Below are 27,534 nucleotides of genomic sequence, written 5' to 3'. Positions count from 1 at the left end.
CCTTTGATTCCCTATAAATTATCAAACACGCCTTACAGGCCCCTTCGCATAAAGTCATTGAAAATTGAGGATTTATATTTCCAAAGCCCGGCTTACACCGCATAATTTATTCAACGAAGGAGGAAGATGGCAGCGCCTAACCAGCCATATATCAAGTATTAAATGCACTCGGAGATGCACACGAGATAATTTGTTAACACACGAATTTGAAAACTCGTCACTAAATAAAAAAAAACATTTTGCGTGTTAACAGGCTATGTCGCGTGCATCTCCGGCTGCATTTAATACTTGATATATGGCTGGTTAGGCGCTGCCGAGGAAGATGGAATAGTTAATAATTAAATAAGAGAGACTGGTTGTTGGCAAGGTTGTGGAAAAGTCTTCCCTGCGTGCATGATGGGTAAAATGCCAATCATGATGGGTAAAATTTTCCGTTTTTATTAATAAATTCGTAGCATTTAATTATAAATATTGGAATGTGTCTAGTCCCAATACCCATTGCTCATTCAGAAAGCACGTATTTTGCTGTGTTGCATCCTCAACCACTCTGAGAGATAAATATCTTAGTTTTCCATTCGTCTTAGTTGTTTCTCTAATGGCTTCTTCTTCCAACCCCATTGCTGCAGCTGCAACCACCAGCAGCAACTACTACGACGTTTTCTTGAGTCACCGCGGTCCGGATGTTAAGAAAACTTTAGCGACCCATCTATACAAACGCCTTATTGTCCATGGACTGCGTGTCTTTCTCGACAAGGAAGAATTGGAGGTGGGAGACCACATACCTTCTCAGTTAAAGGCCGCTATTCTCTCTGCGTCAGTTCATATAGCAATATTCTCCACCAATTACGCAGAGTCAAGTTGGTGTCTAAATGAACTTCTGTTGATGTTGGAGTCAGGGAAAACTATTGTTCCCATCTCCTATGGCGTAAAGCCTGATGTACTTCGGTGGACGCTCGGTGAAAACGGAGTGTATGCTCGACATCTGAGCATTCTAGAAGGGAAGAAAACAATTGACCCTCAGTCTCGTCTAAAGATGCCAAGGTACGACCCCAACAGTATCCAAGAATGGAGGAGCGCTCTTTCTCACGCTGCAGATTTAATGGGTTTTGTGGTGGAGGCCGAGGCTTGTAACAGGTAAGAACCACTAATTCTTTAGGCTAGCTGCTCTTTTTATGTTATAAAAGCTAGATGTAGGCGTTTCTTACTTACTAGTCGAGTTATTCTGCATATGATGTAGTGACGATAGCCAACTCGTTGAGGACGTCGTGGAACGGGTGTTGAAGGAACTTCCAAAAACACCCCTCAATGTTTCCAAATATCCCACGGGATTGGATGACAAAGTACGAGATTTCGAGAGAAGCGTGTTAATGGCTCAACAAAGTGGGGAGACTAGGGTTGTGGGAATTGTAGGCCTTGGTGGGGTGGGCAAAACCACCCTCGCAAAAGAATACTTCAATCGTGAGAGATCAAAATACCATAGATCTTGTTTTTTACTTGATATCAGAGAAAAAGCAGCCAGTAGATCTTTAGATGCCCTGCTGAGTACGCTTGTGAAAGAATTGACTGGATCCCAAGTGTCAATCGACAGCATTGATCAGGGTATAGAGGAGCTGAGAAGGCGTGTCTCGCGATGTCGCTCTCACGCTCTCATAATCCTTGATGATGTGGATCATATTCACCAGCTGAACGTATTGCTTTTTCCGGTGAAGGATGCTCTCAGTTCAGGTAGCTTGATCTTAGTTACCTCTCGTAATAAAGATGTTCTTACAAGCTTCGGGATTGTAGAAACATCTATCTACAAGCTTGAAGGCCTCAATCCACAACACTCCCAAGAGCTTTTCTGTTCCCATGCCTTCGGCCAGCCTCATCCTGCTGCACAATTTGAACCATTGGTTAAAGAATTTTTGGATGCCTGCCAAGGATTGCCGTTATCTCTTCAAGTAATTGGCGCGCTTCTTCACGGCAAAGATGATTTGGAGTATTGGAATGACCAACTGCACAAAATTTCTAAAATACTCCCGGAAGATATACAAAACATACTTAAAATTAGCTACGATGGTTTGGATCCAGAGGAAAAGAAAATATTCTTAGATATTGCATGTTTCTTTACTGGAGAAATGGAAATGGAGGATGATTGGTCTCTAAACGAATCAATATATCGAGACAGGGATACCGCCATAAGAGTATGGGATGGATCCGGCTTGCAAGGACGGTTGGGTCTTCGGAACCTACAGAGCAGGTGCCTCGTGGACGTCGTGGATGGGTTAACACGCAGAAATAGACAGTATCTACGAATGCACGACCACGTGAGAGACCTGGGCAGACATCTGGCAGAGAAAGAACCTCTGGACGGACATCGTCTTTGGCAACCAACTTGGGACCTTCTTCATAATCTGTCTGACAAATCGGCTGTATGTATTTCAAACTTTACATTAAAATACTGTCCTGTTGTCATGTTTTGAATAATTCTTAGACTACGCGAGGATGTCATTTTGTTTCTAACCATTTAAAAGAACAATTTAGGTGCGTGGACTTAAGCTTTTTCACCCGGGTCAATTGGTGGAGCGTAGGGGTGGCAACAGAATGCGAAACCCCGTGGAGTTGGGCAATCGTTCCATGAGCAGGTTGGAGCTGCTTAGCACTCCGGGTGAATGTTTGGAAGAGATACTGACAAGGGTGGAGTCACCAGAATATCTCATATGGCTCCACTGCGATGATTTTCCCTTTGCTTCACTGCCTCGCTGGATTCCAATGGAGAGATTAAGTGTTTTAAATGTGTCAGGGGACAAATTGAGCACACTCTGGGGAGAAAGTAAGGTATATTGTCATTTCCTTTTACCGCTGGTAATGTAAAACCCATTGTGAAATTTTGTCTCTTACCCCACCACGCATGACGTGACATAGTTACAAATCACAATGCAGGCACCTCTACAGTTGAGGCAGTTGGACATCAGGGCTCCTCTTTTAAAGTTTCCAAAGTCCATAGGGCAGCTGAGGTACCTTGATAAGATTGTCGTGAGGCGTCCGGTTACGGCACTATATTTTACAGAAGGAGTGCCTCTGAAAGCTTTGCCGGACGAATTTTGTAATCTGCAGTGCTTGCAACACTTAGAGTTAGAAGATTTTTCAGAAATGGAGTCTCTGCCGGAGTCCTTTGGAAACTTAGAGAACCTCCAACGTCTTCACTTGGAGAAGTGCTACAAATTGCGGACGCTTCCAAATTCCTTCGGGAACTTAATACGACTTAAACATCTCTGTTTGTTTAACTGCTTAAATTTAACAATGTCCAGCGGGACTCTTGGAAATATCACCACACTTGAAGTTATAGATCTGACTTGGTGTCATAAGATTGAAGTATTGCCTCATCAAGTCGCACATCAACAGTGCTTGTCAGAGTTACTTTTAGAGGGTACAATCATACCAGAATTGCCGAGTGCCATTGCAAATTTAAGAGCTTTGGAAATTCTGCGCAATCCTTGGCTGAAAACGCTGCCGGCTTGGCTCGGTTCCCTAAAGAGTTTGAAGGAATTGAAGATCAATGGTCCCAGAGAATTGAAATGCTTGCCGGATTCTATGAGAGAGTTGATTCAGTTGGAAAAGTTAAATATTACGTGGACAAGTGTCGAATGCTTGCCACTATGGATCATGGCGCTGAAAAAGCTAGTACAGTTACGTGTCGAAGGCAACTACAGTGACTACCAAGCCCAACAGTTCTCACGATTGGCGCGGATGCCGAAAAATTTCCATAGTCCGTTAAGAGAACTGCCATTCAACAGAGTTGGAGGGGAAAGAGAAACTGGAAGAGATTCGACTGAGTGCATGGTTAGCCTTCAATACTTAATCCTAACGAAGACAGGGATATCGGAGGTAGCATTTGGTCAAGGTGTTTGCCCGAACCTTCAATATCTTCACATCCAGATATCTCCAGACTTAGTGGAGGTTGGAACATTGCCAAATTCACTCTTACAACTACACTTGAGGGCTTGTGCTCGGTTGGAAAAAATTGGAGGTCTTTGTGGTCTTGGAAATCTTAAAACACTGAAAATTAACAAGTGTCCAAAGGTAGAGGAGCTTTCTGGCCTTGGAACGTTGAGATCTTTGGAGAGGTTGCATCTGTATAAATGTGGGGTCGCGGGGATACTGGACTTCCAGCACATCGCAAATTCTCCAGACCTTGTGGAGGTTGGAACATTGCCAAATTCACTCTTAAAACTAGAATTGTGGGATTGTCCTCGGTTGGAAAAAATTGAAGGCCTCTGTGTTCTTACAAAACTTATAAAACTAAAAATTAAGAAGTGTCCAAAGGTAGAGGAACTTTCTGGTCTTGGAACGTTGAGATCTTTAGAGAGGTTGCATCTTCATAAATGTGGAGTCGCGGGAATAATCGACTTGCAGCAGCTGACAAATCTTCGAGTGCTGAAGGTGTTAAAGTGCCGGGCGTTGGAAGAACTCGCAGGGATCGAACATTCGATGTTGCGGTTGACGGTGCTTGCTATATCTGGATGTCCCAATCTGCGAGGGGCCAAGGATCTGCGCCAACGAGCCGAGGATCTGCCCCAACGAGCCAAGGAGCTGCGCAAACGAGGCGGCGAAGAAGACCTGACTGATGACTTCTCGAGTCAAAGTGCTCGAACTGTCTCGGATTCAAGTGAGGTAAGTCTAGAGTAGACTGATATGTTTAAAACATCATGCATTTCCAATCTGAAAAGTAAGATTTGATATATATATATTTGTAAATATTTAATTGGAAAACAAATAAAGCAACACTAATATCAAAAGATAATAATGTCGTAGTTCTCTTGTATATAAAATGTCAGTGAATATTTCAGTGCGCATAGGTTAATTTTTTTATTATGTTTCTTGGTCATTAATATTGAATACAATATTAAGGTATTATAATGACTTAAATGTTATATTTTCATCATTAATATTTATTTATTTTTTTAATTTAAAATTATGTTTTTCTCTGCATATAGATACTGCAATCTTCTATCTTTTATAATTTTAAACCTCGTTACCAAACTATTCAATTTTAGTTAAAGCATATAATAAATAAATTAAAATTTTAAAACAACTATTTTTTCAATTAAAATTTTCCATTACGCATTATATAAAGTTATGACTTCGATGGAGCTATCAACATAATAATTTCTCTATTTTAAAAGATGATATACCCTTTTTAACTCGATATTTTTTGATATCTTATGTTACTTATGGAGTATATATGGAGTATATTAATGATATTTGTAGAGTATATTAATAAAATTTATTTTGAATTTTAAATTTTAATTTCTTTATTATATTGAGTATCGAATTAGTTTTAATTTCTCAAAAACTTTCTCTTTGTTTATATTTATAATAATAAATGAAAATTGATTTAAAAGTAAATTTTTAGAACTATTTATATTTTTTTCTATAATTTTATTGGTGGGTGTAAGTTAATGATGATTTTTTATAATATATTAGTGGCAATATGAATTTGGAAAAAACAACAATAGGTTAATTTCGAGAAATGATTAGATATATTTAAATAATGAATTCAAAGATGACTTGATAAGATGAAATGTAAGCAAATGAATTACTTTTCTAATTAAATATTTCTAGTTATAGAAATTGTGTTTAACTATGTGAATTTTGAGTTTCCCTAGTAGTGACATGTTAGTTTCATTCAAAATATAATGCCTTTGTTTGTTGGTACAACTTTTGGGTATGTAAATGATGGAATCTTGTTACAGAAATTTGTGGAATTAAAGAGAACAAATCTTTTTGTCCACAATTTTTTTTTATAGAAATTCATAAATTTTTAATTTTGTATAATTTTTAAACATTAAAATTATTTATCCTTGAAATTATTTTAAATGAATCCCTTCCTTGATTATCTATTATTCCTCCTACACTCATCTAGCTCGCTTTGAGGTTTACCGCATTGCAACCGGGGTCGATATCGCATCGCAACCCAACCCTTGTTGGGCTTGATTCTTATTGCCTCTGTGATTGCGATATGCGATTGCATCACATCGCAACTCCCAACCTTGCCAGTGTCGAGGCCGATATCTGTTCACCGATCCTTTCTTGCGATTGCGATTGCGATATACGATATCGCAAATCACAATCGGCTCTGCCTGGGGGGCGATTCTTAACCCGAACCACTTATTGTTGTGATATGCGATATGTGAGGGCCAATGAAGGGTTTCCACTTGGCACCTCCTTATTCGCTAAAGAACTTGCCACATCATCCTCATCCTGCCATGTAGGCAAGTCAAATTTAAACTTTGCTTGCCTTAACTTCTGCATACGAACTCGGATTTGAGTGTCATTCGCACAATTAGATTCAGACTGATGAGCTCTTCAATATGAAGCTGAGTTTGACAAGATTCTGACACTTTGATTTTTGAGCATAATTTTGAGTACCTAATCACTCTTCCCCACTGGAAGCCTTTTGGACCCCCAAAGGATCACTTTCAGTTATTGAAAAAATAAGGGTATTGTTCCCTCACCTTCCCCACTTCAATCCATTTGGTCTTTGATGGATGTGTATCTTTGAGACCCACCTGAAGATAATCAATATTTCCCCTCTTAGTTGTCCTTGTCCTTTTGTCAAGTATAGTGTCTTGTTGAAGCACATCAAGGAATTCTGGAGAAAGTCTTCAATAGATGGAATTTTAACATTCACTCCTTGATCTTTAATCAAAGGAGGCTCATACAATCTCAAACTTTCAACACTAACAACGAAATAGATTTGCATATATGAAGGAAAATCAAGCTTGAAAGCATTATTACCAATCTTTTCCAGAATTTTAAATGGACCATAACGAATTGGTTTCAGTTTTTTACATTCACCTTGAAGCCTTTCCTTGCTAATATATATACAAACTTCATCACCTACTTGAAACTGATGATCCACACAATGTTTATCATGCCTTGCCTTATACTTACCTTAACTCTTTTCTAGTTGTTCTTGAACTGTTTGATGAATTAACTGAATTTTCTCAATGAATTTATTTGCTCTGTCTATGTCACTATGTCCATCTACAACTACATCTTTCTTAAAGATGAAATCCAAAGGCGATTTAGGAAAATAACCAAGACATGCTTCAAAAGGCGAAGTTAGAGTAAAAGAGTGTTTTGCTTGTTGTAAGCATGTTGAATATAATTGTTTATATACACGGTCACTTAGGCCAATGTTGTAGTTCTAGTTTGGTAAATCTTGTATTTTTCAGTTATCTTTATCCTTCTTAAGAAGTGTATATTTTTTGATATGGTCTAATCTCTCCATTAAGAAACTAACCTAAGTTCTTGTAAGTTACTCTATAGGTCCCAATTTTTGAAATTAATATAATTCACCAACAACAACAAAAATGCATACATAAAAAAATAAAAAATAAAAATGATAATACAAATAATGATTTTATTTATTTAAAAATAAAAATAAAAATAAAAAATAATTTTAAGAAAGAAAAATAAAATAGCATCAACCTATAATAAATAAATAAATAATTATGAAACAATGTTGATATCAATATCACCTTATTCCCCAAAAAAAAAAAAAAACATAAAATTACCTCTAGAAAAACCTTTCCAGAAAACTTACTGCCTTAACATTGATTTTTTTTAAGAGAACTTTGAACAATAAATAAATAAATGTGATTACTTTTTTAATTTTAGAAAAACAATTGAAAAAAAAATGTTTACAAACATTATTGATTTTGGTCAGAATTTTTATATTAAGGTAATAATTCTAGCGAAGTGCTTATTGTGTTCATTGTATTGCATCGTAACACAAATTTTTGAGCTTTTCTTACAAAAATCTCATGAAGGAGATGTTTGGCATCAAATAAAGTTAAGATGTACTGTGCCTCGTGCCTCAAATCCACTGAACCACCAACGCCCAACCCACGATTTTATGGTTATAACTTTCACAATGTTGGTTCGTTTACCACTGCAAATGTACAATGGCGGCAAAAAAAATTCATTACAATAAATCTATTCCCAAAGATGTTGGAATGCATAAATACAATTTTCTATATTATGGCGTTGAAGTTATATGTGTAAGCCTTTAACTTATTAAGTATTATGTAAGCCTATAACTTATTAACTCTGTTACACGGAGGTGAGAAATTCGTTCCAGTGGTTTCTGCGCTCCCAGAAACTTTGGAACTATATGAGAATGTTCTCTTTTCTGTGGGAGCTGCAATGGGAGTTTGGGAAAGTTTCGGGAGCTTTGAAGACTATTTTTTTTTGGAGTTCCCGCATTCCCTTGGGGTTGGGGAATACAAAGCATGTAGACAAATATGTTGAACTACCCACAAAACATGAGGCTTTGTTGAAACCTTCACAGGAAGAAAGGCCAAAGACATCCTTACCACCGATGTCCTTAATTGAGAAACTGGAGCAATCTCTTGATGGGTTAAGGAAGCGTGTGACATCTCAATGTAAGGGCGATATCTCGGATGTCATGCTGATGAGTATTTAGTTTTTTGTTTATGTATATGTATCGCAGAAGATTGTGTGCATATTGTAAAATTGTTCTTTTGTATTTTAAGGCAGATTATTTCAAATAGTGGTCATGTGTCAGAGAACTAATAATGAACTTGACATTTTAATATTTTATATATATAAAAGGGAGAGATTCATGAAGAGAGATACCCAGAGAATATATTTGTATATAAGAGAGATTATATATTTAAAATGATTTTAATATTTGAATATTTTGATTTAATATTAATTTTGATTATTATATAATTATATATTTTAAATTTTTATATTTTAATTTTTTTATTATATAATATTACCATTCCCGATTAGCAGTTTCCTGTAAATTTTGGGGAAACCTCTAGCCGTACCCAACACCAATACCCAAGTTCCCAACGTTCCCAATATTCCCACGTTCCAAAAACTCATGCAATATAGCTTATTAAGTATCGACATCCTTTATTAAGAATATAGTTGTTATTAGGAATTTAGTTGTTGAACTAGATGTGTACATATATTAAATTTTAAAAAATTTCATATAGTTGTTATTAAGAATTTAGTTGTTGAACTAGATGTGTACATATATTAAATTTTAAAAATTATTGGAAAAATACACAAATTCTGAAGCCTTTTTTGTCATTTAAAATTTATACAATATACTTGTATAACAAAGAAATAGGTTTTGTTTTAAATAAAATTTCATTATAAACTTTCATTTTTATTTAAATATTTAATTTTTATCCATTTAAATATAAAATTCATTGAAACCAATGAATACTAAATTAAAAGTATGATAAACGATAAGCCCAACAATTTAATATGTGAGGTTACATTATAGATAATCAAATATTTTGTCATTTTATAAGTAATTAAGTATATGATTTAATTTAATTATATTATTTGGAATAAATATTTTTATATAAAATTTTAATTTATATTTTATTTTTAATTAATTATTAATTTTGTGTTATATTAAATAATAAAATCAATATTTAATATTTAATTTATAACTTTATATTATATTATTTAAAATGATAGAAATCCGTAATTTATTTCAGGTTTAATATGGAATTTGACATATCACAGTTTGGCCACATACATTTAAAATAATTTGACTCTCAAATATAATAAATTTTATTTAAAATACAATTAAATTATTAAATTATTACATTACCCCATATAATTAAAAATTAAAACTTCTCTTTTAACTTAATAAGTAAACTCTTCTCCCCACTTGTATGCTTTGTGACTCTAAGTGATGACGCCCACCACATCCAACTATAATCACAAGACAACGTATTCACTTATATAGTCTTTATATTACCATAGATGTGATGGTCATTAAGGGACATCACCTCAAGTTCATTTTGCACTATTTAGTGTGGGAAATAGTTTATTCCCACATTTGATCACTATAATAATTTGGATATGGTGCATTCACCAACTATAATGGTGGTGATATTGGTTTTAAAGACACATCTCACTATGTAGGTTGTTTGGGTAAGCTTTTTCTAGCTTTTCTCATTGGTCAATTCATAACTTATTTTATTATTTATTTTATTTTATTTTATTTTATTTTATTTTTTTTAAACACTTTTTGGTAAAAATAATGGGGAAATTTTTTGGCATTATCAATCTAAGTTTACTTCTTCTAAACATGTTTTCTTGTCTTTCATATCACTATCTTCGTAATTTCTACTTGGCCTTACTCTTCCATCCCTTTTCTCTAGGTCATTTGGCTAGTGGTCAATGCTAGGGTTGGTTTCTAAAAGTCTCCCTCTTCGTATAAGATATCTCTATATTTTTCCTATTTTTGGTCCTCTTTAACATGTCATGTCCTAATTCTTCTCAAGGTCATCTTTGTTGCATAATATTGGGCATACACATCTTGTTTTGCAAGGGAAGAAGTCGATGAGGTAGATGAATATGTTATAGTGGAAGGATGTTTCAAATTTAATGTAAAGGTAGAGAAAAATATTGGTCACTTAGATACCAAATTTAGGAAACAAGTATTCTAGAGAAACCTAGTATCCTCTCCCGGTGGTCGAGCAACTAAAGTTTCAATTTACTTATTGGGTGGCGAGCCTTGGTCAGTTGGATCAACGACTGAATTTGGACCTGGATCTACTCATGCTAGCTTTGGATCTTCTATATATACGGCTATTTGTGCTAGTGGATCTGGAACAATATATGGATATGGGCGAGGTGGTTGGTTGGTTGGTTGGCGTAATTGCGTATATAATATCTTCTAATTACGTTTATAACATGAGGTCACACTAGGACAAGTGGGGTGATATCCTCTCTCTGCTTGTTTTGGTGTTTGTTGGACTACTACATGTACGGGGGTCAACTTATATTGGAAGATTAGAAGTATCATAGAAAATGTCTTGATGGGAAGAAGTGAAGGACAATAAGAAATTCTACTTAGTATTAATGACTTGCTACTGCAACTCACAAAAAAGGGCAAAAAAATGTCTATTCTCTCTATAAAAAATTACAGAGTAGACTTCCCTACAAGTAATGAAGAGGAAGCTAATCTTATAGCCATTGAATTAGACTCACTTCTAGCATAATTGAACGAAACATTTGTTTCAAGTTTCATAGAACATGTGGGAAGAAGTGAAAGACAATAAAAAATTCTACTTAGTATTAATGACTTGCTACTACAACTCAGAAAAATAAGCAACAAAATGTCTATTCTCTCTTAAAAAATAACAGAGTAGACTTCCAAGGAAGCTAATCCTATAGCCATTGAATTAAACTCACTTCTAGCATAATTGAACGAAACATTTGTTTTAAGTTTTTTATCTAAACAAAACAGATGATCTACTATTCCATCAATAATTTCATAAAAAGTGTTTGTTTCAAGTTTTTTATCTAAACAAGCAAGATGATATACTATTCAATCAATAATTTCATATATTCTTAAATATGTGACAAATAACTAGCATTCTTGTACTATTAAAAATGGCATGTTGGTTACTATAACATAATACTAAAATCAATGGATGGCAGTTAGATATAGGATATTAATATTGTTGGTTATATTCCTAATTTAAAATAATAATAAATTGAAAATTATTTTATTTTTCAAAATAATAATAAAATGAAAATTATTTTATTTATTTATATATTATAGAGAAAAATTCTTATGGCATGAATGTTATTTTTTAGAGTTGTTTAAGGAGGTGGAGGAATTGCTCAGACAGTAAAAAGTGGCAGGAATTCAAGCAAAAAAATTTAAAATTTTTTGTAGAGGCAATGTTTGAATCATGTTTTTATGGTGGAAATGAATTTAGCATCATCACAAACATCCATGGCACCTAAAATTATGAATTTTGACAGCTTTTACTTGAATTTTAAATAGTCCTTATCAATTTTTTTCAAAATATAACCAGAATTTCATAACTTTCCACCAAAAAAACATAATTGTGCATTTTTAGTTCGCCGAAAGCATCTCTATATCAACCCTGGGAGGATGTACCGAGGTTGACTATTACATTTTTTTTTTACGGAGGATGGATTATTCCAGGGATATTTTTCGTCTGGAATCTATCTGCGGTTTTGACTTGAGGAGTACGGAGGGTCTCGTTTCATCCCGCCGCTTTGCCTGCCTCCGTTCTCCTTGATCTCAAAGCTCACATTTAGATAATGGGAACGACTTGTGCATTTCTCCATCTCAGCTCCAACTTGCGATTCACGCAGCTTCATTTCAATCAAGCCGATTCATTTCAATCGACTCACCTCCCCATATTCCATGAGCGTTCCATATTGTTTTTGATACACACTCTGTTGGCAACGCACGATATTGAATGAGATGACACAGAGTATGATCAAGAGGTTTTCTTTTTATTTAACATTCCTTCCCTGCATTACATTCAAATGTTATTTGTGCAGGCTCAGGGATTAGGGATTTGCAGGCCTCCGACAATGAGGGTCTCATGCATCATTTGCCTTCCATAGCCTCATCTCGGAGCGGACAGTTGAAATCTATGGTCGTGGCTCTAGACGGATTTCAGCTCTTCTATGTTAACCACTTCTTTCCAGAAGTAATAATAGTATGAAATCTTGTTCAATAACAAAGGGCGTTGACCTTCTAGAGAGAAAAAGTGGAGCAAGGACGAGGTCTATCTTTTCCTCTCACTCTTAATTTCCATCGATTTCTATGAGAGAAAAATACCTCTTATGGCTACGATACACCTCGAATGACCGGAATTGTGAGGCACCGTCTATATGAGCAATAGTCAGGCTCCTTTTCCACCGCCATTACATCTGATGTGCACTGCCGTTAAGAGACCTGCCATTCGACAGAGTTGGAGGGGAAAGAGAAACGGGAAGAGATTCGATTGAGTGCATGGTTAGCCTTCAATACTTAATCCTAAAGTCAACGGCGATATCGGAGGTAGCATTTGGTCAAGGTGTTTGCCCGAACCTTCAATATCTTCACATCCAGAGATCTCCACACTTAGTGGAGGTTGGAACATTGCCAAATTCACTCTCAGAACTACACTTGTGGGATTGTTCTGGGATTGTTCTCGGTTCGAAAAAATTGAAGGTCTTTGTGGTCTTGGAAATCTTAAAACGCTGAAAATTAGGAGGTGTCCAAAGGTAGAGGAGCTTTCTGGACTTGGAACGTTGAGATCTTTTGAGAGGTTGCATCTTTATAAATGTGGGGTCGCGGGGATACTGGACTTCCAGCACAACGCGAATTCTCCAGACCTGGTGGAGGTTGGAACATTGCCAAATTCACTCTTAAAACTAGAATTGTGGGATTGTCCTCGGTTGGAAAAAATTGAAGGCCTCTGTGTTCTTACAAAACTTATAAAACTAAAAATTAAGTGTCCAAAGATAGAGGAACTTTCTGGTCTTGGAACGTTGAGATCTTTAGAGAGGTTGCATCTTCATAAGTGTGGAGTCGCGGGGATAGTCGACTTGCAGCAGGTGACAAATCTTCGAGTGCTGAAGGTGTTAAAGTGCCGGGCGTTGGAAGAACTCGCAGGAGTCGAACATTCGATGTTGCAGTTGACGGTGCTTGCTATATATGGATGTCCCAATCTGCCGAGGGGCCAAGGATCTGCGCCAACGAGCCGAGGAGCTGCGCAAACGAGGCGGCAAAGAAGACCCGACTGATGACTTCTCGAGTCAAAGTGCTCGAAACTGTCTCGGATTCAAGTGAGGTAAGTGTAGAGTAGACTGATAATGTTTAAAACAATACGCATTTCCAATATGAAAAGTAAGATTTGATATGTAGTATATATATATATATATATAACTTTGTAAATATTTAATTGGAAAACAAATAAAGCAACCCTAATATCAAAAGGTAACGATGTCATAGTTCTCTTGTATATAACATGTCAGTGAAGGTAACGATGTCATAGTTCTCTGGGATATAAAATGTCAGTGAATATTTCAGTGCGCATAGGTTAATTTTTTTATTATGTTTCTTGGTCTTTAATATTGAATACAATATTAAGGTATTATAATGACTTAAATGTTATATTTTCATCATTAATATTTATTTATTTTTTTAATACAAAATTATGTTTTTCTCTTCATATAGAAACTGCAATCTTTTATCTTTTATAATTTTAAAGCTCATTACCAAACTATTCAATTTTAGTTAAAGCATATAATAATTAAAATTAAAAACCAACTTTTTTTTAATTAAAATTTTCCATTACGCATTATATAAAGTTATGACTTCGATGTAGCTATCAACATAATAATTTCTCTACTTTTAAAGATGATACACCCTTTTTAACTCAATATTTTTTGATATCTTATATTACTTATGGAGTATATATGGTGTATATTAATGATATTTGTAGAGTAAATTAATAAAATTTATTTTGAATTTTAAATTTTAATTTCTTTATTATATTGAGTATTGAATTAGTTTTAATTTCTCAAAACCTTTCTCTTTGTTAAACCTTTCTCTTTGTTTATATTTATAATAATAAATGAAAGTTGATTTAGAAATAGATTTTTAGAACTATTTATATTTTTTGGTATAATTTTATTGGTGGGGTAAGTTAATGATGATTTTTATAATATATTAATGGCCATATGAATTTGGAAAAACAACAATATGTTAATTTCAATAAATGATTAGATATATTTAAATAATGTATTCAAAGATGACTTGATAAGATGAAATGTAAGCAAATGAATTACTTTTCTAATTAAATATTTTTAGTTATAGAAATTGTGTTTAACTATGTGAATTTTGAGTTTCCCTAGTAGTGATATGTTAGTTTCATTCAAAATATAATGCCTTTGTTTGTTGGTACAACTTTTGGGTATGTAAATAACGGAATCTTGTTAAATTTGTGGAATTAAAGAGAACAAATTTTTTTGTCCACAATTTTTTTTATAGAATCATTAATTTTTAATTTTGTATAATTTCTAAATATTAAATTTATTTTATCCTTGAAATTATTTTAAATGAATCCCTTCCTTGATTATCTATTATTTCTCCTACACTCATCTAGCTCTATCACTATAGAATATTTAGGTGACCCAACACCATTAAACCTTTAGGCCAAAATCACTTTTGTTATCATAAAAGAAAGCTTCATTCCATCTTGTAAATCTTTTTGTACATCCAAATATATCAACAATTCACAATCACTAGGCATTCTACTAATTACACAATTTTATGTTGACGGCCCCTTGCAAAGAATATGATGTACAAAGTGAATATGATGTAGACTTATATGTAGAGCTTTTGAACAATCTAAAATTGTTTTGTAATTGATGAGCCTCTTGCAAAGAGAATATGATGTAGACTTAGATTTAGGGCTTTTGAACAATCTAAAATTATTTTGTGTAGCTTAACTAATAAGTGTAAGTTAATGATGATATCTCATGATACGATAGTGACAACGTGAACTTGGGAAAATTACTATCTTTAACTTTAAGTAATGATTAGAGATATTTATACAATGAATTTGAAGGTGGTGTAAAGAATGAAATGTAGGCCAATGAAATATATATATATATATATATATATATATATATATATATAGTCTAACTAAATGAATCTTCAATTTTCCTAACAGTGCAAATTTTGAGTATCTAAATGATGAGATTTTGTTACAACTTTTTTTTTTAAGAGTTACAGAGAACAAACAATTTTTGTGGAAAACTATTTTTTCAAAATTCATAATCATAATTTTATATAATTTTTTAAACATTAAATACATTTTATTCTTGAGAGCACTTTAAATGAAACACTATTTTCATTATTTGTTATTTCTCTTACACTCAACTATCTCTATCATTATAAAATATACACCATTAAACCTCTATGCCAAAATCACTTTTCTTTTCATAAAAGAGAGCTTCATTCTATCTTGTAAATCTTGTTGTACATCCAAATATATCAACAATTCACAATCAATATGCACCTTACTAATTACACAATTTTATGTTGATGAGCCTACGACAAAGTGAATATGATTCCTTTTCATATAATAGAGGCTAGTATTTTTAATTCACTCTATGCTCTTCCAATAAGTCCAATGTACACATACGAAATTTTTTTTAACACATAAGATAGGTTTCAACTACTCGTATGGGTCTATCAACTCCATGCTATGTTCTTGGTTTTCTCTAAATAGGAGCACACCATTTTCTTATAGTAATCCAATACATTGCTTATTTGTCTTCTTTACTACCTTTCTCATATCATCAAAAGTGTGAGAGTGAAGGGGAGCTACTACATGAATTATCATATTGAGATTCAAAAAGTATTTCACCACCATATATCCATCACCTTGAATGTTCAAATTCAATTCAAAAACTCTATGTTGCAAAACATATGACAATGAATGATCCATAACATCAAATCGATCACTTTCTCTTGTAGCAAGTTTTTGATTTAGAGACCCGATACAACCATTATTGTTTTCAACATTAGTGGTTTTCATTATTGATTTCTAACCAATTTATCCCATGTTTCATGATGACCCATAATCATGTCGTGTAGATTGCTATGTAATAGTTGTAGTGTTCCAAACCCAATTTAAGACCAAGGACATGCATTGTTCATTTTCAACATTTATTTTGATTCTTTCATCTAGCCTTACATTAATTGAAATCTCTACATATTCTAGCCCCATGTTTAGTAGGAAACATTTGCTACAATTCTCTCCCCCTATGCGACATTGTTCCTTCACACATTTCCAATAAAAATAATATTTACTTTTAGATATGGCATGTCCTAACTCCACTAGAAATGGTTCCATTTTATACTTATCTTGAATATTTTACAAGCATGTGCATGTGTTCTTATTTATAAAGAGACTTTATATACATGTATCACCTCACCATTTTTTGTTTGTAGGTAGCCTCATTTTTCTCTCTCTTTATTTAGGTTCCTTCATTTAGTTCAAGTTCTTTCTCTCTCTCATATATATAAAGAAACATGGAATGTATTTCAACTATATGATATGTTCCTAGCCTCCTATGTTATGGAGCATTATTATCATACAACTTTCATCCACCTGGAAAATTTATGTGGTTCTAATTGAAGCAATTTTAGATTAGCATTATCCATACCTAATACAGCAAATACATATATTATAGACCAATTATGTGATTTTTATCTGAGTCAAACTTCAAGTTGACTTTCACCTAGTTATTGTGATTGTTCCTTATTTTGTCACCCGACCAAAATTATGTCACCATCACAGACACCATGCTACCTTTTCTTTATTAGTCATACAATTATGTTAAGAAAATTTTGATACCCGTGTGATACCTATAGTCATGTGAATTGAGCATTTTTTGGTGTATTAATATTGAAAGTCATTTAGATCATAAAAGGAGTAATGTAGGTATTTTTCAGTCATCGTTTCTCATAAGCAGAAGGGTACTTAGCTCTCCTTTATGTCAATTCAAGCATATGGGATCCCATGATCTGAATTGGAGCAGATTATTAATGATGTGCTAATTTCCCATTTAGAATTGTTGGAGAGGTAAATCCCCTCTGCGGACAGAGGCGATCCCTACTAGCCCAGATCGTGTCTAGCAACAATCAAACAATGCTATCACGCAAGTTCCTAATTGCAAATTAAAGGTGGATGATGAGAGCCTACTTGGACTCCAACGCTAATATTCGTAGAAGAGTCGACACTCTCGTTCCTTTGCTCCGGCCAGTCACGATCCTCACAATCTTCGTGAATGGACACCTGCACATGCAAAGAATGACACAAATACAAGCATAAAATCCAAAAGATGCAATTATATATTGGTCAGAAAAGATATAACTCAAACATCATTACAATGAACAACAAGAGTGGAACCATAATGATAGTCATCTATTATTGATAAACAACAAAGAAGAATACAACCATAGTTCTGACGTCAAATCCTCCTTTGGCTGGGTGATCAGCTACATATGCCTTACAAAGCTTGTTGGGATTGGGAACAAGCCTCTCTCTCTTTGATTATGAATGCAAAGAAGACTCTTACAGCAATCTCTTAGACTTTTGAAAATATAATTCTCCCTATGCTCGAACTAGCTTGTCCAAGGCAACAGAACAAGCTTTTATAGATGGAGGAAAGGGAGATACAATGAATCACACCATCTATGGGATTGGGTTTACACTCAAAAATCCATTATGGAGAGAGGAAAGGGAGATACGATGAATCAGGACATCCATGGGATTGGCATTATCCTTAAAAAGCTTCATGAGTCGAAAGGAAAAAACCTTCGTGCGTGCGTTTGTTAAAAATCTTTTCCAAACTCGGTTGGCGCGGGTATAGTTCTGAGACAGAGCGCCAACTGGCGCGCCCTCTTTGGAGGATTTTCCCCATTAGCGTGGGTAATACACTCTGGATCCGCGCTAATGGAAAAAGGGGACTTTTTAAGGATATTCTGCAGGAGATGTCTTCAGGGCATATGAATTCCATACTTAGTGGAACATAATGCAAGTGTTTTCAAGTTCTGTCACTTCTCACAGGTCCCGGAATGAGTTCTCCAAAGTGTGGGATAGGGGTAACAGGGACGGTGACAAATGGTGACAAATTACTGTGTAACAGATTCCCCCTAAAGCATGAGGCCCGAGAGAGAGAGAGGGGTGAAATGCTTTACAAGAACACATGCAGCTGCCGCCAGAGAATCTGCATAGAGAGGTACAACTGATAGCTCAAGTACATGATATATGTGGTATGGGCGGAGCCATCCATAACAAAGTACATAATAATCTATATCCAAGGTATGGGCACAACCATCCAGTGAGGATCGATGAATAGACTCAGGCATGGTCGCAACCATCTAGTGAATGAGTCATGTAACAATAATCCACAAAATCGCAGCCTGGATTCCAACAGACAAAATCCAGGGTCTTGCGCTCCATCTCGACCCGAACAAAAGTACAAGTTCAAGCATGTGAATACATGAGTTGAAGTTGAACATGCATGAACATTGTCTGATTACCAGTCAATAATGAAAGTTGTTAACAAACGCGAGAGGTACCACCAATAACGACAATGGCCCTCAAGGTACTATAGGTACAATCTATGGCGTGTGAATCAGTGAGCTGGCATCGAACACCCGTAGAATCATTCGATTGGAGGCCAATGATGAAAACCTCATGTCGAACACGAAGAACCTGCCATTGAGGCATGCAGGCTCCAAGGCACCGGAAGGGAGTCTCTAGATCAGCTTCCTGGATAATGAGCTGAAGTCGACAGGAAGTGACCTTGATCGAAGGTGGGCCATAGTGTTTCCCACATCATCAACACGAGACAGAGGAAGAATGTTGTGGTGAATCAGAATTATGCGAGCTATCAGAGGGAGGCTTTTATTCTGCAGAGGTCAACTTCTCTTGAACATATCGACGACACGACAGTGGACTTGGCAGTATTTGACATTAATGGATCAAAGGTCATGGTGACGAGGCAATGAGAAAATGAGAGGTCAAACAGGATCACCCAAATCCATGGAGGCAAGTGAAAAACGAGATGAGATGTCCCCACCCAGACACGAAAGCAGACAAGTGCCATGTTCAAGAGCGACATACTACCGACACGACAATAATTATGGTTCCATTTTCCCCCACCATTTCTGGCGAGTACCCCAGTTATTTTTATTAACAAGCTTGACGGGGATAGCATATGCTTGTGAGGCGTCATTTCGACGGAATCCAATGTCATCAGGTTTTAACGAGTCTGACAGAGGAAGAACTCGGCGTCTTTTCATGTTTAGAGAGTTTGAAAAGACAGCAGAAAATAAAACTCCAAGGGTGTCCTTTTTCGTAAAGTTGTGTCTCTCGAGCCCGAAAAAATATAAAACAATGCTCGAAAGAACCGCCCGACCATTACGATCGAGGAGTACTTTTCATGAGTAGTGATTTCGACCTGAAAAAGTAAAAAAGTGATCGAAGCCACGTCGCTTCATAACCGTTAACGAACCTGAAACGACAAGGGTCCGATGATCTTTTCGTTTTTTCACGGTCGGAAAAGAGTTTAAAGACGACTGCCTCTTATTTACGTTTAACGAGTCAAGAGGAATAACTCGGAAATCTTTTCACGTTTAAATGGTCGGAAAAGAGCTGAAAGTAGACCTCCATTTTTATTCTCTTTAACGAGTCAAAAAATGAAAAATACTCGGCTATCGTTTCATCTTTTACGAGTCAGAAAAGAGATTAAAAGGAGACTCGTCCTGGAGGAACGAGTGGTATAAAGGGTAGCAACTGGTTCCGGTAATGGTGGCACTGCTCAAAACATATAATGGTCAAGAGGTTGGCTAATAAAACCACTCATCGCTGTAGTTCCTCAGGAAAGGATAAATAACCAAGTGAAAGCATATGATCAGCTAAAGAGATGGTGTCGATGGAATGAAACAACCAAGGCTCATCTAACAGAATTTAGCAGATAAAAGGCAATCACGAGATGTAAATCAGGTATGGGTTTATTTTTACACAAGCTTGAACCATGGAGAACTCTGCTTAGATTCAGTTTCATGTTTACACAAGCTTGAAACGAAAAACTATGCTTGTTATCAGTTCGCATGCCCCCAGCATAATAACGCAAATCGAGGTACATGCCCCCCAAGCTTCATTGCATTCAACAAAGTGGATGGAATGAAGGTTCACTCTCGAGATCTAGAAAAGACTCGACTTGTATTTTACGAGATCTTAATCAAAAGACTCAATTTGGAAAGGGAGTTGTTTCATTTTTTAATGAGGTTGACACAGTAAAGGAACTATCCTCATAACCCTTGTTTCAATTTTTAACGAGGTCGCCACAAGATCAAAACTATCCTCAGACACCTAGTTTCATTTTTTAAGGAGCTTGACACATGAAAACGAACTATGCTCCGACCAAGCCTAGTTTCATTTTTTAAGGAGCTTGACATAGGAAAACGAACTATGCTTCGTCCAAGCCTAGTTTCATTTTTTAAGGAGCTTGACATAGGAAAACGAACTATGCTCCGACCAAAACTTCAATAGAATGAACAGGAAGTCGGGGCTTCCAAGAGTGCCACTCCGGGTGGAAGGGTAATATCTCAGAAGTCAGGACCCAATGCTCCTAGGACACTATGCACGACGACGGCATCACTGGATATAGGCATGGGATAAGTGGCCACGTAGTTGATCTGTGGTGGGGTAGATGCAACTGGTGGATGAAAACTAGGAGGGGATGACGACTGCACAGGAGGCACCTGGGGACGAATGAACGATAATTGATCTATAGTCACGATTCTTCCATCGTGTGGAAAGCAAACCACATGGAAAAGTGAAGAGACAAGGCCCCCCATGGCATAAACATAGTCACGGCCAAGGAGAAGACTGAAATCTAAAGCACCTTGCGTAACCGATACGTCTATATAGACGGTTTTGCCTCCCAAAGTAATAGGGAACTTTGGAAGGATCCCTAATGGTTGACTAGTTCCTCCGTTAAAAGCCGTTAGATTCGGCGCGACTGGCACAAGCTGTGGGGAACCCAAAGATTGCCAAGTAGTGGCAGGCATAAGACTGACAGATGCACCCTCATCCAAAATAGTGCCAGGTATCGCCTTATTATAGGCGTGTACCGTGACCCAGAAAGGCACATGGGATGGAAGGCGGGAGGTAGTCAAACGACTCCAGTCGAAGGAAACGACTGAACTACTTGGTGGGGGAATCGTATGATTGCCCCCCTGCTCTAAAGGGACCGAAGCAGGACTCTCGGGAGCAGCTGGGATAGGAGAGTCATTTCTGGACTCAGGAGAATCTGAGGAGACGAGAAGAACATGGGAATTATGCTCTTCCGAAACAGAGTGATCGGGTGGTGAACTCGAGTCGACACTCTTTCTGACCAATGGTTGGTCTGGAACAGGCTTGGCAGAGCCAGGTTCAGGAAGAGGAGGCTGGACAAGAGAGGAATCTTGGTCGATCTCTTTGTCAGCAGGGGAACGATCTGCGGCTGCAGAGAGACGTTGATAGCCAATGGGTAGTTGGGGTGAAGGAGTTGTGAGACTTTCCAAGACAACAGAGGCTTTATCCATGAGCGGACAAAGGTGAAGGGGATGATTGCCTTCACAAAGTCTACAAGGGATTCGAATCTTCCCTTTTCCCTTACCATTTCTATCTGATAAAGTAGCGTCATCGTGAGTTTCAGAGGACGATGAGGGGCAGGCCGGATCGCGAGACCATACTTCTAAGACCTTGGGAATGTCAGGACAATCGCGAAGAAGATGGTCCTCCTTGCAAAACCTACAAGGAAACTTGACCTTCCGCGGAGGAGCAAAAGGTGGCTTGACTTGAGTTGTACTTTTAACCTCTCGCTTAGGAGTCTTCTTCTTCTTCGTCTTCTTCTTCTTCTTCTTAGCCACCTGGTTACTTGAATCCAGACTTTCTCCAGGCAAAGTAGAAGATGAGGATGCAGAAACAGGCGAAGAAGGGGAGAGGTCCACCTTGGAATCAACATGATGTTGTTCGGGTGGAGGGGACGGTGGAACAGGAGTCATCACACTCGGGACCACCGAGGTTGAAAACAACCATACGACCAAACCGATGGTTAATCCAGGCAAAGACAAAGTTGCCATATACGGAGCACCAGCATTTCCAAAAGAAGGAAATGGAATAGGGTTTCCATCCGGGGGAACACCTTGGCCGGTAGACTCGGGGAAGGTTGCCATTGAAAACGAGAAAGAACCCTACTCAAGCTAATGCAAACAAGATCTAACCGGGTAAATGTGAATCGTGGCTGAATAAATTTTAAGACACGAGGACATAACTTGACCTTTTCATTTTTTAAGAGTCGAGAAAAGGACAAAAAGATGACTCTAGTCTCCTTCGAATGTTTAATGAGCCCGAAGTGAAAAGATGCTCAGCCGAGCCTTTTCTTTTAGGGAGTCTGAAAAGGATCAAAAGTGACTACTCTGGAGAACTAGGCAAAGGGTTTACCAGACAATCCGTAAAACTGCATATACACCTTGGCAATCATATGAAAACCAAGGACTTTCCGTACGGCAGTCAATCTTCCCGAATGTTGTGTTCAGTGCGTTACGGCTTGTAAGGCGGCAGACACGGCTTCCTATGGATAAAGGATGATAACCTAGTGGGGTCTCCCCATATACTCGACGGTACATGGGAGCACAAATCCGTGCTAGAACACTATTAAGTCACGAAAGGAGGAATCACCTAACCTTAATGTGAAACAACAGTGACTAGGTTTAACGATGCCGGAACACGTCTCTAGCCTAGACCTCTAGATGTATGCGTTTAGTTCCAATGCGTTTTTAGATTCATTCAGTTCATTTTACGGTTGATCTTTGATTAGGTTTCAGTTTCTAGGTCCTACCGTATGTAATCTCTCACAATTTCCTAAATGCAAGCTATATGCCAAAATATATCATTTCATTCGATGAACGCTAGCTACGAGAGAGTTGAGATCTTTCAATCAAACAAAATGATCATAAAACAATCAACAATGACTCTAATGCAGCTAATGGCAATAAACGAAACTTTTCTTTAAAGTCACTAATCGCTAATAACAATGAAAAGCTCTAATTTCCATTAACTACTGCAACGCAAAAGAGATTGTTCGTTTTCTTTTTGATGGAAAAATGCACTAAACAAATTTTGAGAGATAATAACAAAGAGTAAAAGAAACAAATTTCACTCAATGAAAACACAATCAAGTCCTTGAAACACCAAGACAATCTTTCAAACCAAGAAAAATCACAAAGACCTCAATGAGCTATGTGATCTAAGCCCAAAACGAAGCCAAGCAGAATCCAAGTGAAAAAGAAGTGAATCACTCAAATAACGCAATAAAAAGCTTAACAATCACTGAACAAGTGCAAGAGAGTAACCAAAAAGTTGACTGGACCAACAGAAAACCAAAACTCCTAAGGAAGGCTCGATTACACAAAGCCACTAGATGCCCTAGGGCTAAAATGTGAAATCGGTAGAAAAAAGCAAACACCCAAAGGGTAAAGACCAAAAACCAATCAAACAAGACTCTAACACATTCAAGTGATTGAAAGATAGTATCCAGACACAAAACCCAAGCTTGGAAGGCTCAAAACAAGCAAACTCTAAAAGTTTCCCTGAGCTAGCGCGACTTTCAGGCTAAAAGTAGCGCCAATTGAGGATTGGTGCGGGCTGTACATTGACACGTGGCGCCAATTGGCGTGACTGTCATGCAAAAAAGAGCCCCAATCAAGTTTTCTATGCTAAAATAAAAAACAAGCAATCCAAGACATGGCCAACAGTATCCAGACAGACCAGGCAGCAAGAGACAACAAAGAATCCAACCCAGAAAGCTACCTAAGCAATCAAAACAAGAGAAAACCAAAGAGACAAGACAAACTCCAAGTTGTTTAGTTCGTCAACCAAACCGGAGATTGACTGAAGTGGCGTTGATCTACTTCGCTAATGCAAAGCAATAGCGTTTCGAAGTCTATCTGGCCATACTTCAGGTTCCGTCTAAAGTTTACAAATCAAACAACAAGCTAACTCCCCAGTGGAGTTGCCAAATTGTTGGAGAGGTAAATCCCCTCTGCGGACAAAGGCGATCCCTACTAGCCCAGATCGGGTCTAGCAACAATCAAACAATGCTATCACGCAAGTTCCTAATTGCAAATTAAAGGTGGATGATGAGAGCCTACTTGGATTCCAACGCTAATATTCATAGAAGAGTCGACACTCCCGTTCCTTTGCTCTGGCCGATCACGATGCTCACGATCTCCGTGAATGGACACCTGCACATGCAAAGAACGACACAAATACAAGCATAAAATCCAATAGATGCAATTATATATCGGTCAGAAAATATATAACTCAAACATCATTACAATGAACAACAAGAGTGGAACCATAATGATAGTCATCTATTATTGATAAACAACAAAGAAGAATACAACCATAGTTCTGACGTCAAATCCTCCTTTGGCTGGGTGATCAGCTACATATGCCTTGCAAAGCTTGTTGGGATTGGGAACAAGCCTCTCTCTCTTTGATTATGAATGCAAAGAAGACTCTTACAGCAATCTCTTAGACTTCTGAAAGTATAATTCTCCCTATGCTCGAACTAGCTTGTCCAAGGCAACAGAACAAGCTTTTATAGATGGAGGAAAGGGAGATACAATGAATCACACCATCTATGGGATTGGGTTTATCCTCAAAAAGCCATTATGGATAGAGGAAAGGGAGATACGATGAATCAGGGCATCCATGGGATTGGCATTATCCTTAAAAAGCTTCATGAGTCGAAAGGAAAAAACCTTTGTGCGTGTGTTTTTTAAAACGCTTTTCCAAACTCGGTTGGCGCGGGTATAGTTCTGAGACAGAGCGCCAACTGGCACGACCTCTTTGGAGGATTTCCCCCATTGGCGCAGGTAATACATTGTGGATCCGCGCTAATGGAAAAAGGGGACTTTTTAAGGATATTCTGCAGGAGATGTCTTCAGGGCATATGAAGTCCATACTTAGGGGAACATAATGCAAGTGTTTTCAAGTTATGTCACTTCTCACAGGTCCCGGAATGAGTTCTCCAAAGTGCGGGAAAGGGGTAACAGGGACGGTGACAAATTACTGTGTAACAAGAATTGAATCCAAGATGCTTATCATTTTCTTTTCAAGTGCTTAAGGATTCAAAACTTTTGCTTAATTTACAGATTTTCATGATAGTTTCTTATGCAAATGTTATGAACACTTTAAAATAAAAACATATGTTGAACAACAACAATATAACAACAAATAACATCAAAATATAACACACAACAAGCAAATTATAAAGGAGTTCACCCCTCCTGGGCCACGTCTCCTTGGTCCAACTTCCAATGGCTTAGGCCTCTCTATTATGCTCAAGTTACATCTAAATCATGTTTACAATTCACAGATGCCTCTAAAACCCATCTCATTGAGTTCAGAATACACAAAATTTCTAGTATTGACTTTTTTTGCATTCAATTTGGATAAGAACTGAAGAAGTTATGACTTCTCCTAGTTCTTCCTCCATTCATTCCACAAAATGCTCTAAGACTGGAAAAAAAATACAAATTAGCCCCAAAATCCGCTATCTGGGTAAGAATTTTGCAGCACCACGAGCCATATTCTGTTAGTCGTATCGCAAATCGCAATCGATGATGTCTGGCGGTGATAAACTGCAGGACCCTTTCGTCTTGTGTGATTACGATATACGATTTGTGGTTTACCACATTGCAACCGGATCGATATCGCATCGTAACCCAACCCTTGTTGGGGCTAATTCTTGTTGCCTCTATGATTGCGATATGCGATCGCATCGCATCGCAACTCCCAACCTTACTAGTGTCGAGGCTGATATATGTTCACCGATCCTTTCTTGCAATTGTGATATACGATATCGCAAATCACAATCAGCTCTGCCTGGGGGGCCATTCTTAACCCGAACCACTTATCATTGCGATATGCGATATGTGAAGGCCAATAAAGGGTTGCCACTTGGTGCCTCCTTATTCGCTGAAGACCTTGCCACATCATCCTAATCCTGCCATGTAGGCAAGTCAAATTTGAACTTTGACTTGCTCTAACTTCTGCATACGAACTCGGATTTGAGTGTCGTTCACACCATTAGATTCAGACTGATGAGCTCTTCAATATGAACTGAGTTCGAAAAGATTCTGACACTTTGATTTTTGAGCATAATTTTGAGCATCTAATCACTCCTCCCCACTAGAAGCCTTTTGGACCCCAAAAGGATCACTTTCAGTTATTGAAAAAATAAGGGTATTGTTCCTTCACCTTGCCCACTTCAATCCATTTTGTCTTTGATGGATGTGTATCTTTGAGACCCACCTGAAGATAATCAATATTTCCCCTCTTAGTTGTCCTTGTCCTTTTGTCAAGTATAGTGTCTTGTTGAAGCACATCAAGGAATTCCGGGGAAAAGTCTTCAATAGATGGAATTTGAACATTCACTCCTTGATCTTCAATCAAAGGAGGTCCATACAATCTCAAACTTTCAACATTAACAACGAAGTAGATTTGCATATATGAAGGAAAATCAAGCTTGAAATCATTATTACCAATCTTTTGCAAAATTTTTAATGGACCATAACAAATTGGTTTCAGTTTTTTACATTCACCTTGAAGCCCTTCCTTGCTAATGTATATCCAAACTTCATCACCTACTTGAAATTGATGATCCACACAATGCTTATCATGCCTTGTCTTATATTTACCTTGACTCTTTTCTAGTTGTTCTTGAACTGTTTGATGAATTAACTGAATTTTATCAATGAATTTATTTGCTCTATTTATGTCACTATGTCCATCTACAACTACATCTTTCTTAAAGATGAAATCCAAAGGCGATTTAGGAAAATAACCAAGACGTGCTTCAAAAGGTGAGGTTAGAGTAGAAGAGTGTTTTGCTTGGTTGTAAGCATGTTGAATATAATGCAACTATTCATCCCACAACTTAGGATGTTTGCTGTAATATCCTCTTATCAAGTAAATGGCTATCTTGTTAACCACTTTAATTTGACGAACTGTTTGCGGATGAAAGGTTGTACTTTTCTTCAATTTGGTGTCCATCAAGTTCCATAAACTTGATCAAAAATTCCCAACAAATCGA

General features: G+C 37.0%; 1 protein-coding gene across 1 annotated transcript; it reads left to right on the top strand.

Annotated features, from left to right (window-relative positions):
- The first annotated feature begins 595 nt into the window (after nucleotides 1–595).
- LOC149213899 (TMV resistance protein N-like) lies at nucleotides 596–13,602 on the top strand. Its single transcript, XM_089389205.1, has 5 exons — nucleotides 596–1,134; nucleotides 1,238–2,411; nucleotides 2,524–2,817; nucleotides 2,923–4,653; nucleotides 13,081–13,602. The coding sequence occupies exons 1-5, from the start codon at nucleotides 596–598 to the stop codon at nucleotides 13,600–13,602; spliced, it is 4,260 nt and encodes a 1,419-aa protein (XP_089245331.1).
- Nucleotides 13,603–27,534: the final 13,932 nt, after the last annotated feature.

The sequence above is a fragment of the Pinus tabuliformis genome, chromosome 1_1 (assembly GCF_031772625.1).
Source record: "Pinus tabuliformis cultivar Carrire ecotype Pingquan chromosome 1_1, CPIR1, whole genome shotgun sequence".
In the NCBI taxonomy this organism is placed as follows: Eukaryota; Viridiplantae; Streptophyta; class Pinopsida; order Pinales; family Pinaceae; genus Pinus; species Pinus tabuliformis.
Note: the sequence above shows the minus strand (reverse complement) of the source record. Positions and strands in the feature narration are given on the sequence as shown.

Excerpts from the sequence above, each read along its gene's own strand:
- LOC149213899 (XM_089389205.1), top strand. The coding sequence starts at position 596 with ATGGCTTCTTCTTCCAACCCCATTGCTGCAGCTGCAACCACCAGCAGC. Across the intron at positions 1,135-1,237 it reads GAGGCCGAGGCTTGTAACAG|TGACGATAGCCAACTCGTTG; the intron begins GTAAGAACCACT and ends CATATGATGTAG. Across the intron at positions 2,818-2,922 it reads CACTCTGGGGAGAAAGTAAG|GCACCTCTACAGTTGAGGCA; the intron begins GTATATTGTCAT and ends ATCACAATGCAG.